This window comes from Mus caroli, chromosome 19, assembly GCF_900094665.2.
Source record: "Mus caroli chromosome 19, CAROLI_EIJ_v1.1, whole genome shotgun sequence".
NCBI lineage: Eukaryota > Metazoa > Chordata > Mammalia > Rodentia > Muridae > Mus > Mus caroli.
This window is the reverse complement of record NC_034588.1, coordinates 57,561,718-57,573,155: the sequence shown is the minus strand read 5'-3', so window position 1 is coordinate 57,573,155 and position 11,438 is coordinate 57,561,718. Positions and strand designations below refer to the sequence as shown.

The 11,438-nt window shown below is 41.0% G+C and overlaps 2 protein-coding genes and 1 pseudogene across 2 annotated transcripts in view; 1 reads left to right on the top strand and 2 right to left on the bottom strand.

Annotated features, from left to right (window-relative positions):
• Nucleotides 1-11,438, bottom strand: part of LOC110285338 (zinc finger protein 431-like) — a 60,501-nt gene that overhangs the window by 3,530 nt on the left and 45,533 nt on the right. The gene's annotated exons all lie outside the window — the stretch shown is intronic.
• LOC110285638 lies at nt 2,662-3,377 on the top strand (annotated as a pseudogene).
• Nucleotides 3,393-4,972, bottom strand: LOC110285637 (mortality factor 4-like protein 2). The gene has a single exon (XM_021151947.2). The coding sequence runs from the start codon at nt 4,915-4,917 to the stop codon at nt 4,051-4,053; it is 867 nt and encodes a 288-aa protein (XP_021007606.1). The 5' UTR covers nt 4,918-4,972; the 3' UTR covers nt 3,393-4,050.

Sequence of the window (11,438 nt, the reverse complement as noted above, 5' to 3'; positions counted from 1 at the left end):
AGAGACACAGAGAGACATAAAGAGGGAGAGGGAGAGGGAGAGGGAGAGGGAGAGGGAGAGGGAGAGAGAAGAGGTACTGAGCACACATCAGAGAAATTGTATGAACAATTACTAAGTACAAAAAATGATGGGCAAGCTGAGCATATTAGTTCATGCCTTTAATCCCAGCACTCAGGAGGCAGAGGCAGATATATTTCTGGTCTATCCTGGACATCAGAGGTACATATTAAGACCCTGTCTCCTCTTTAATAATCAATCAAACAAACAAGAAAAAAAGAAAGGATCCAGAGGTTTTTACTGGAGTTCCTACAAAGAATTACATATTCACAAGTGTCCCAGTTTAATATGTAACCATAACAAGATCTTATTAAAAGGGATGCATCTTTAAACAGATACAAATGGACAAATGAAAATACTGGCAATGTAAATGCTGATCCTACATAGGACAGGAGATGGCTCAGCAGTCAAGAGCTCCTGTTGGTCTTGCAAATAATTGGGCTCAATTTCCAATTGTTTCACAACTATCCATTACTCCAAATTCAGGAATTCTGAAGCCATCTTCTGACTTATATGGGGACCAGGCATACATGATGTACATATTCATGCAGGCAAAATAATCATATTCATAAAAAAATCAAAACAAACACAATAGGTAGGAAGACTCAGAAAGCTCAGGCAGTAAAGCTCAGGCAATATTTTTTTTAAGGTTTATTTTATTTATTATAAGTAAGTACACTGTAGCTATTTTCAGACACACCAGAAGAGGGCATCGGATCTCATTACAGATGGTTGTGAGCTACCATGTGGTTGCTGGGAATTGAATTCAGAAACTTTGGAAGAGCAGTCAGTGCTCTTAACTGCTGAGCCATCTCTCCAGCCCCTCAGGCAGTATTAATGTCATAAATACATGCCATACTGAGAAACAGAATATTCTCTCTGCCAAATTTCAAAATTCACAGTGTGGATGAAGATCAACACAACACCATAAGCTTGACATATACCAAAATCTAGATTCCAGACCCATCAGCCAATAATATAAAAACCAATAAACAAACAAACAAAGAAAAAGCTAGATATGTTGGCCCACATTTAATCCAAGCACTCTGGAGCCAGAGTCAGGTGGACTTTTAAGTTTGACGTTGCATGATTTACACACATTTCAGGACAGTCAGGGCTACATAGAGAAACTTTGTCCTCAAAACAAAAACAACAAAATTAAAATTATAAAGTTCACCTACTCCTCCCTGTAATTCCCCTAACTGGCTTTAAATTGAGCTTGCAAAGCTCACATGTCTGTATGCATCATAGTGAATGGTTAGCCACAGTATGATAGAATTCTGTGGAATAAAACTTTTGCATCCTATTTGAGTTGGGGCGTCTTCCTTCAGTGATTCCTGGACCTAACATTATAAGCTCTCCCAAAGAAAGCTACAAAGTAGAAACAACTGTTCAAAGACATCACCCCCCTCTCCTTCTCCCCTCTCTCCCTCTTTCCCCTCTCTCCCCTCCCCCCTCTCCCTTTCCTTTGCCTGCTTGCCATGTGGAACTGAGCAACTGCTAGATCCTTGGACTTCCATTCACAGCTGCTACTGACCATTGTTGGGAGTTGGACTGCAGACTACACGAAATAGATTGGAAGCCTACTGCATATCTGTTTAATCTGTATAAGCAGAAATTTTCTCAAACAAATAAAAGAAAGGCTACATTAGATCGTGGTAAATGGCAATCTCGGCCAGTGATTCAATTTCCAGATTTGAGCCAGTTTGCAGATCCAGAACCCCTTGAAGGAAGGGGTGGCCAGGTTCCCTCGAGGAAGGATCTTGGTAAGACACCTAAAAGTTTTGCTGTTACCCTTTCTCCAGTTCTTCCCCAGAGGGGAAGGGTAACTGTACACTGGGGGAAAGGAAATAATCAGACTTTCTGGAGTCTATTGGATACTGGTTCTGAGTTGACACTGATCCCAGAAGATCCCAAAAAACATTGTGGCCCTCCAGTTAAAGTATGGGCTTATAGAGGGCAGGTGATTAATGGAGTTTTGACTGATGTGCGACTCATAGTAGGTCCAGTAGGTCCCCGAACACATCCTGTGGTCATTTCCCCAGTTCCAGAATGTATAATTGGCAGAATTCTCATATCAATTTGACTATATCTGGAATGAACTACAATGTAGAATTGGAAGGCTCACCAGTGATCCTAATCTGGAGGCTGGGAGATAGAAGTTTCTGACCTGGATCTTGGTATGGAGATCTTGAAGCATAGTGGCTATGGATTCCAGAAGATTAAGACCTGGAAGAGCTCTGAGTTCAAGGTCATCTGGGATTAAAGGTGTGGTGGCACACACCTTTAATCTGGGCTACACCTTCTGCTGGAGACTATACAAAGACATTGGAAGAAGGAAGGCTCTCTCTCTCCTTCACCTAACTGCTAGATCCTTGGACTTCCATTCACAGCTGCTACTGACCTTTGTTGGGAGTTGGACTTCAGACTAAATTTGGTGAGGTCGGAACCTTTGTGCAGCCGGAACTAAGGTGCGGTAGTCCGCTGGGAGCCGGAAGGCTGTATAAATAGAGGAATACCAGTTTCCTTCTGGCAGTTGATCGCTGAGGTTCCGGTGAGGCGTTCGGCTTTTGGCGTGTGAGCTCTGCGGCTTCGTTTCCTGATATGCACCGACCGAATTTTCGACCCCCAACTCCTCCGTACCCCAGCCCGGGGATAGGAGGTTGGGGTGGCGGAAATAACTTCCGGGGTGCCCTGGGCGGGGGGCCGCGGCCGCCCTCCCCGTGGGACGGGTACGGGAGTCCGCACCACACTCCGCCCTGCGGGCCCCGGGCTAGGCCCTACGGGAGCAGCCAGTCTCCGCCTCATGGCGGCAACTTCTCGGTGGCCCGCTTCGTGTCTCCGTCCCCGGGCGGCTACCCAGGCTCCTACTCCAGGTCCCCCGTGGGGTCCCAGCATCAGTTCGGCTACTCCCCAGGGCAGCAGCAGACCTACCCCCAAGGTTCTCCAAGGACATCTACACCATCTGGATCAGGGCGTGGTAGAGAAAAAAGAATGTCTAATGAGTTGGAAAGTTATTTTAAGCCTTCAATGCTTGAAGACCCTTGGGCTGGCCTAGAACCAGTGTCTGTAGTGGATATAAGCCAACAGTACAGCAATACGCAAACGTTCACAGGCAAAAAAGGAAGATACTTTTCTTAATATTTCTGAAATTCACCTGGAAGCCTCATGTGTCAGGAACATCCTGGACAGAACTTTTACTTGTGTAAGAGTTGAACCCAAAGATGATGACTTTGAATAATGATTAGCAGACCTTTGGTATATCTCCAACTTTATCAAGTGTTGATATCAGCGAAAATGATAGAACAATTTACAGTCTTTTTTTTTTTTTTTGCTTTGAAATTTAGAAACAAGTTTTATTTAAGATCTGAAATACAATTCCTAAAATATCAACTTTTCAGAAAACTGTGGCTACACAATAATGCATTGCCTCTATCATGTTAGAACGTGCATTAGACTCAAATACAAAAACCAGGAAACAAATCACCATCCTTCAACAATTTGAGCAAAGATAGAATGAATGCCTAAGGAACAACAAAGATGGACTTGCAGAGGATGGGCTGTTTACGGACGTCAAGCACCATAAAAAAAAAAAAAAAACACAAATGCATGGGTTTCCAGGTATATACATTAAGTTGAACCTTTGGCACTAGGAACCAGGGCATCTCATCACGTAGCATTAACACATATTAGAAAACTGTGTAGTGTCAAAGGGATAGAACCACCAGCATTCAAGCAATGTTGTCAACTAGGCAATAAAATGGTCTTCTAAATTTCTTCTTTGTCTAATTACTGCATACACTGGTAGCAACTTTGAAATGAGGAAAGGAGCTGGGCACTCCTTTTATTTTCTGTCTACAACAGAACAGGAAAACAAACTGAAACATAAGCCCTGTTTTACACTGACAGTTTTAAAGAACATCAATTATACCATGAAAGGACTAAACAGAAGTGTTTACAGATAGCAGACAATAGTGAGTGGTCAGTAGACCTTCACAGGGCTTTTCGATGATAGTCAGCAGAAGCCACTTTGTAATCACTGGCAGTAAACAGAGAGGCAGAATTCTTTGCCAGATACTTAAGGAAATCATGCTGGTAGCCCAGCAATAATGCCAGGCTTTTCTCATCAAGGAGCGTATAGGCCAACATTGCCCCAATTCTCACGAATAATCTCAGTAGGTGTGGCGCCCCATAGATCTGCGACATTGGTGCATCAGGGTGAGCCAGCAGAATCTCAGCATACTGAGGCCTTTCAAACTTGTACAGCAGCTGAGTGCCCAGCATCACATTGAAATACTCTTTTATCCCTCCTACAACTTCATTAACTGCGTACTCCTTATTATCAACATTTCCCTGAGACTTCTTGCAATTGGCATACTCCTCAAGAATGGCATCGACATACTTTTTAGCAGGGAGCTGGAACAATTGCTTCTGCCTGGTAACCAAGTCCCAGTCCTCCACCAGCCACGGTTTTAATTCTTCAGGGATCTTCACCTTTACCTCCATCCTACTCTTGAATGCCTCCTCGCTCTCCACAGTGGGGTCAGTCCGTGCCCTTTTCTTCCGAGGGGGCTGGGGGACTTCACTGGTACTGCCACCGTCTCCGTTGCCAGGAGCCTTCTGCTTGTTCTTCCTGGTCTTCCGCACAGAACCAGAAGGGGGGTTCTCAGCAGAGCGACCTCCCCATCTTCCGGGCAGGGCTGGATCGAGATTCTTTGGCTGCGAACCAGCTGACTTCTTTCCTGAGGCAGCTCCTCTCATCTTACTTCTCTGCATATTGCTTCGAGTTGGTTTCTTAAAGTTGTCTTCTTCGGCAGATTGTTGTCCACAAGTTTGAGAAGCCTGCTTTCTGGAACTCATTCAACCCTATTTTTATTCCAACCAACAATGTTCCTTCTTTCCCTTCCAAGGATTCCTAGTAGGTCTGGAAAGATGAGGTGGGAATATAACCCTGTATTTTGCAACCAGGAATGGTTCTGCAACCAGGGTCAGATCTCCTGATCCTTACTGTATAGCAAACTTAGCTTTTCTGATGATGACCTGAAACGAGAATCCAGCTCTCTCCAGCAGTCGACGTGTGATCACTGCTGCTCTTCCAACCGCTATAGTAGAATACAGTTTTCATATTTAACATTTCCAATATAACAGACATTTGTTTTTTTCAATGTTTTAAAATAAAACGTTTTTTTGTCTTCCAAAAACAAAAAAACAAAGACATCACCCTATCTGGGAGCTTTTAGACTCAATCAGTTGTATTCTGATCACTGTCATCCATGATGAAAATGCACTGAGTTTAACTTCAATGACCCTAATAGTCTGCAGCAGTCCATATATTCTTCAAATATCCAAAGTCTCTTAGGACACTCTTTTTTTTTTTCTTCAAGATTTATTTATTTCATTTATATGAGTACACTGTAGCTGTCTTCAGACACACCAGAAGAGGGCATTGGATCCCATTACAGATGGTTGTGAGCCACAATGTGGTTGCTAGGAATTGAAATCAGGATCTCTGGAAGAGAAAGCAGCCAGTGCTCTTAATCGCTGAGCCATCTCTCCATCCCCTCTTTTGATACTCTTGATTGCTACATCTTATAAAATCAAAAAGCAAGTTGTATCTTTCTAACATACAGAATGCCCCTCCCCATTTCAATAGAGGAATATGTACATAGTGAGAAAAGATTGGACCAAGGCAGGTAACCCAGCAGGACAAATACCAAATCCTGTAGCTGTCTCAGACATAAGAGACATCAGTTTCAAAAGGCTTAGATGGCCCTATCCCTGTAACGTCTCATACATCTCTTGGTTTAGTTACTTGTACTCCCTATATGCAGCTCTCCTTGGCAGGTGTCTCATAGCTTAGGTATCTCAACATCTTGTGGTCTCAAAATNCAACTCAGGCTTCATCCTCACAGGTTCATGCAATGCACTCTCACAGTATCCNCCCTCACTGGGCCTCTGACTCTGGCAAACATAGATGACTGGAACAGTGTTGAACTGAAACCACAAAGGAAGAATCCATGACCTTAAATTTTACATCTTTCTTATTTCCAGAACTTGGGTGCTCCTCCTGTAAAGTTTGGATACTAAGTTGGGATGAACTCCCCCATTCTTGGACCACAGTTGTAGCAGGTTTTGTATGAAGTTCCTTCAAGGGACTAGAATCACTTTGCGTACCCCGCCCCGCTCCATTCATTGAAGGCTTAGCAGGAGGGTGTGTTTCTCTTAGGACACCTTCTTAGGCTTTCAATCCTGAATTTAGGCCACTGTCTCAGCATTTGGCTGCCATTTGAAACTACCCAGTGCTGTTTTTCTCTACAAGCCACAGACTTTGCATTTATTTTTGCCCAACTTGTTGCTTTTTTCTTTTCATTGCAGTCCTGAATGAGTTACTAGTAATAACCATCCAACAGATTCAATAATCCATCTAAGAAATACAACCAATTATTTTTTAATTCTGCCATACTCAATTTCTCAGAGCATGGGAAAAATAAGAAAGATTTGGGGTCAAATTACCACACAAATGACCTCTAGCTAAATTTTTTATTGTGTCTATTTTCCACTGAAGTCCTATGACTTCTGACTGCATTTCTCGAAGTACTCTGATCTTCCAGGTGCTATAAGAATAGCTGACTAAGCTCTGAGTACAGCTTTCTATGCTGTTTGCCATCTCAAGTCCTGATATCTCCCACATTCCTTCAAAGGAGAACATTTCCAGTTTCTGTCCAGCAACAAAATTACTTTTTGTGTTTTTCTTTTTTTCTTGGTTCTAACTTGCTACTCCACTACTTTGATTAAATCCTCTAACCAAAAGCATCTCAGGTAATGAACAGGATCACTTATTTAGTCCTTTCAGATCACAGTCCATCATTTTGGGAGCTTAGGATAGAAACTCAAGCTTCACGAAAATAAGGCAAAAACCACAGAAAAACATTGTTTCCTGCCTTGCCCTCTTGTTTGGTCACTGTCTCATGCTCAGCTAGCTCTCTTGTAGCTCAGGCCCATTTGTTTAGGGATCCTGCCATCCTCAGTGGAAGAGCCTTCCCACATCAATCATCACACAACAGAATCTCTCAGGGACACTGCATCCAGCCATTTTGATGAGGGCATGACCTGAAGTGAGGCTCCCTCAGATGACTGTAGGCTCTAAAATGTTGACCACTGAAGGTAATTAGGACACAGAGACAATAGTATATCAGAAAGTTTTAAAAACCCAAATCAAATGTGTTAACCATATCAATCACTAAGTAGCAAAACCCCGAAAATTGCTGATTGCAACAACAGGAAAACAGAATTGCCAAGAAATGAGGAGAGGCAAGCCTTCAGGATCAAGAAGAGGGAACTACAACTGTTTCCCAAACTATCAAAAACTCAAGAAACTCATAGTAAATTCTCAGAAGACAAAAATAGGTGAAGGTCTATCATTTTCCAGAGAAACAACAATATAATTAGATTATAATGAATAAAATCACACAACATAGATAGCACTACAAATAAAAGGAGAAGCATAGAATACAAGTCCTGGCACTAGAGTTCAATAAGTGTTAGTATTTTTAATGTATTGTATAAGTGCCTGCCTTAGGAATTGGAGTAAACAGAGTATAATTATTCCTCTTGATGGCCTGGGGTCATCATAAATATTAATTACTTAATGAAGCTATGAGCACAAGGACATCTTGGAGGTTACCAGGAATTCTAGGGTTTTTGGCTCCTGCACAAAACAGTTCCAATTGCATGTATTTTACATGACTATCCTCCTACACAAAAGGGAATATTATGATCTGTACTTTAGGTACTAATTAAAGCAACTAAATAACATACCATCTTCTTCAAATAGCCATAGAGCCGTTTGTCATCTCAAATAAATTTCACCTACCTTCTTTGGGAGGGGAGATGAGAATTCTCCCTTTTTTGGCAAGGGTTTTGCATTTTTATTCCTTTTTTTTTTTAAGATTTATTTATTATGTTCAGTGTTCTGCCTGCACACCAGAAGAGGGTGCCAAGATCACATTTCAGATGGTTGTCAGCCATGTGGTTGCTGGAATTGAACTCAGAGACCAATCAGTTCATGTTTTGAATGATGTAGAAGAACACAGGAGGGAAAGCTTTAAGGAAAATCCGCAGGACTTTTCTTTCCCTGCCCATCATTAACATAGCCAAAGGCACTCTGGTCATTGTGTGTTCTTGCTATGAACCTTCCAAATTTTGAATAAGCTTGGAATTAAACATTTCAAAAACTAATAGTCACATAACAGTGATCTTTCTGGAATTGCTTCAGTGCATCAGCAGCAGCTCCCATGTTCTAATGCTCTGTTGAATGGCAAGGAAGTGGATATGGATCATAGTCTAGAAAAACTGCCATGTGTATCTTAAAGATATTCATCTCTACTCTATCCAATATGTGTCTGTGTTTAAATAAACACAAGAGGGAAGCACCTTGGAACCCTCTCTCACACCTCCTAACACAATGGAGTTAGTCCTCTCTGGCCAAGGATCATTGAATCTGTTAGAGCATCTCCTGGAGTCCTTGTCTGGCTTGAGAAGGCCTTTACGGTGCTTTAAGTTCTAGTCCCTCTTGGTCATTTTGGTGCCTCTTATTGTCTCAAGTGAAACAGACTGCTTTAGAACGAATGCCTAGGCTTTCTCCATATCCCTATAGTAATAGGCTTCCAGGAGCTAATAGAAGTGGAGGCATGGTTGTACTCTCTGAGTCTACTCCTCAATATTATTATCAGCTTAGCAATTTCCCAAAGATTAGACAGTTAATTTGTAATTCATGGTTCCACATCCATGGATTCAGCTTGAAAAACCTGGGCATGATATAAACACCTATAATCCAGCCTTCAAGAGGCGGAAGTAGGAGAATTTTTAATTCAAGGCTACCCTGGGCAACATGTGTGATTCTATCTCAATATATCACTGTCCTCATTGGGGGAAAAAAAAAGAAATAGAAAGGAAAGGAAAAGGAGATGTAGAAAGATATAGATGAGGAAAAATGGAAGGGGAGAGGAGAAGAAGGAAGAAGAGACTATTTAAAAGATGTTATTTCTGTATCAAATATTCAGAGATCTATCTGTTGGTCATTATTTCCGTTTTTAAAGATTTATTTATTTATTATATATACACCATTCTGCCTGCATGTATGTCTGCAAGCCAGAAGAGGGCACCATATCTCATTATGGATGGTTGTGAGCCACCATGTGGTTGCTGGGAATTGAACTCAGGACCTCTAGAAAAGCAGCCAGTGCTCTTAACCTCTGAGCCATCTCTCCAGGCCCTGGTCATGATTTCCTAAGAATTCAATGTGTTTTCTTAGAATCAACATTGTATTGAATATTATAAAGCATCTAAGTCGATTTACGGTATAAGGAGGATGTGTCTGGGTTCTATGCTATTACTACACAATTTTACATAGGAGACCTGGCCATCCCTAGATGTGATATTGATGAGGGACCTGGAACCAAAGTCCCATGTATTCAGAGAACTGACTGTTAACTACACTTTATGGAAATTGTCAAGGTGATAATCAGAATCTAGGGGAAGATTCAATAATACAGATGAATCTGGCCCATATATAGTTAGAGAAGGTGGCCCAGAGTCAGTGATCACCAAGAGCCCTCCCATCTTATCTCTCTCTCTCTTTTTAGAGATTTATTTATTATTATACTTAAGTAAACTGTAGCTGTCTTCAGATGTGCCAGAAGAGGGTGTCAAATCTCATTACGGGATTACGGGTGGTTATGAGCCACCATGTGGTTGCTGGGATTTGAACTCAGGACCTTCGGAAAAACAATCAGTGCTCTTATCCACTGAACCATCTCGCCAGTCCCCCATCTTATCTCTTAACTAGCCTGTTCTATGACAAGAGCTGTCCAGAGAAAAAAGAAGGCAAAGCCCAGCGATAATAACCGTCATTGCTCTCTGCTTTTTAACTTCTTTCTGAAGATATCTGTTGGGAGGCCATCTACAGGAAGTACATTAAACAGCATCTAACATAAACCTGACCAATCTATCCCCTTCTGTGCACAGCAAGTTCCCATTACTCACAGGCACAATAGTACTTTTGAAGGGAGGACACAGGAAGAAACGTGGGATCCACTTCTCCTGCTTGTCATAGGTCAGTCTATTTGTGGTCTGATGAAGCAAGATTTTTTTCTGTTCAAAGCAATAAAACATCTATTGCTGTGTGCTAAGAATCACACAGTGTATGTGAGAATTTTGCTCAGTGTTTTCTTTTTTTTTCTTAAAGATTTTATTTACTTTATATATGCTAGTATAGTCACTGTCTTCAGACATACCAGAAGAAGGCATCAGATCACATTACAGATGGTTGTGAGCCACTATGTGTTGCTGGGAATTGAACTCAGGACCTCTGAAAGAATAGTCAGTGCTCTTAACTTCCAAGCTGTCTCTCCAGCCCTTGCTCAGTCTTTTCAATATCTGCCCAGTAACTTGAGTTTAGATATAATTATGAATAGAATTCCTATGATGGCACAAGTAGTTTTATAAGGACAAGTGGAGGAACCTCATTATCACATTTGCTCTGTCTCTAGGTGATGCCCTCATCATGTTATGATGTAGCAAGAGGGCCCTGATCAGATACCATTGCTGTGTTCTTGAAATTCCCAGTCTCCAGAACCATGAACCCCAAAATTCTATTTTCTTTAAAAAAATTACCCAGGCTATGGCATGTGGTCATAATTACAGAAAACAAACTAAATATCTTTTATTTTAGTCAACTTGAGTATAGAAACTTTGAGGGATATAAATATAGATTTAAAGAATTTATTTAGGGCCAGTGAGATGTCTCAGTGGGTTCATGATCTAAGTTTTAGCCCCAGAATAGATATGGTGGAAGGAGAGAACTAACTTCTGAATTTTGTCCTCTTGTCTCTTCATGTACACTGTGGTATTCACATGTTTAAAAGTAGGTACATCCACCCACACAAGTTAATAAATATTTTAAAATTATTTTATTTTGTAATGCTTAACTCAACAATATTAATAAATATATTTACTTATTTAGCTACACTATGTCATAACGCACATGCAGCACTGTATTTATTCAATAGTATTAATTTTTCTTCTTTTGTTTCCAGTTTTATATTAACTTTTAATGTGACTATTGGCTATAGATATTTTTATAATTCCTACTGTCAATATTGAGCCTCTTACAAGCATTCTAGAGTCCATGACTTTTGGTTCTGACCTATTGAAGGGTTTGGTCATGCCAACTAGAAAACAAGTTTAAACTACAAGCTTCTATTGATTGGAAAATGATCTCAAATCAAGTCTCCTGTGATTGACTAGGAGAGATGATCTTTTTCATTGATCCTACCATAAGCTTCGGAATTTGAACAATTACCCCTTTCTTTTTTTTTTTT

Coding starts and splice junctions, on each gene's coding strand:
- LOC110285637 (XM_021151947.2), bottom strand. CDS start 4,917: ATGAGTTCCAGAAAGCAGGCTTCTCAAACTTGTGGACAACAATCTGCC.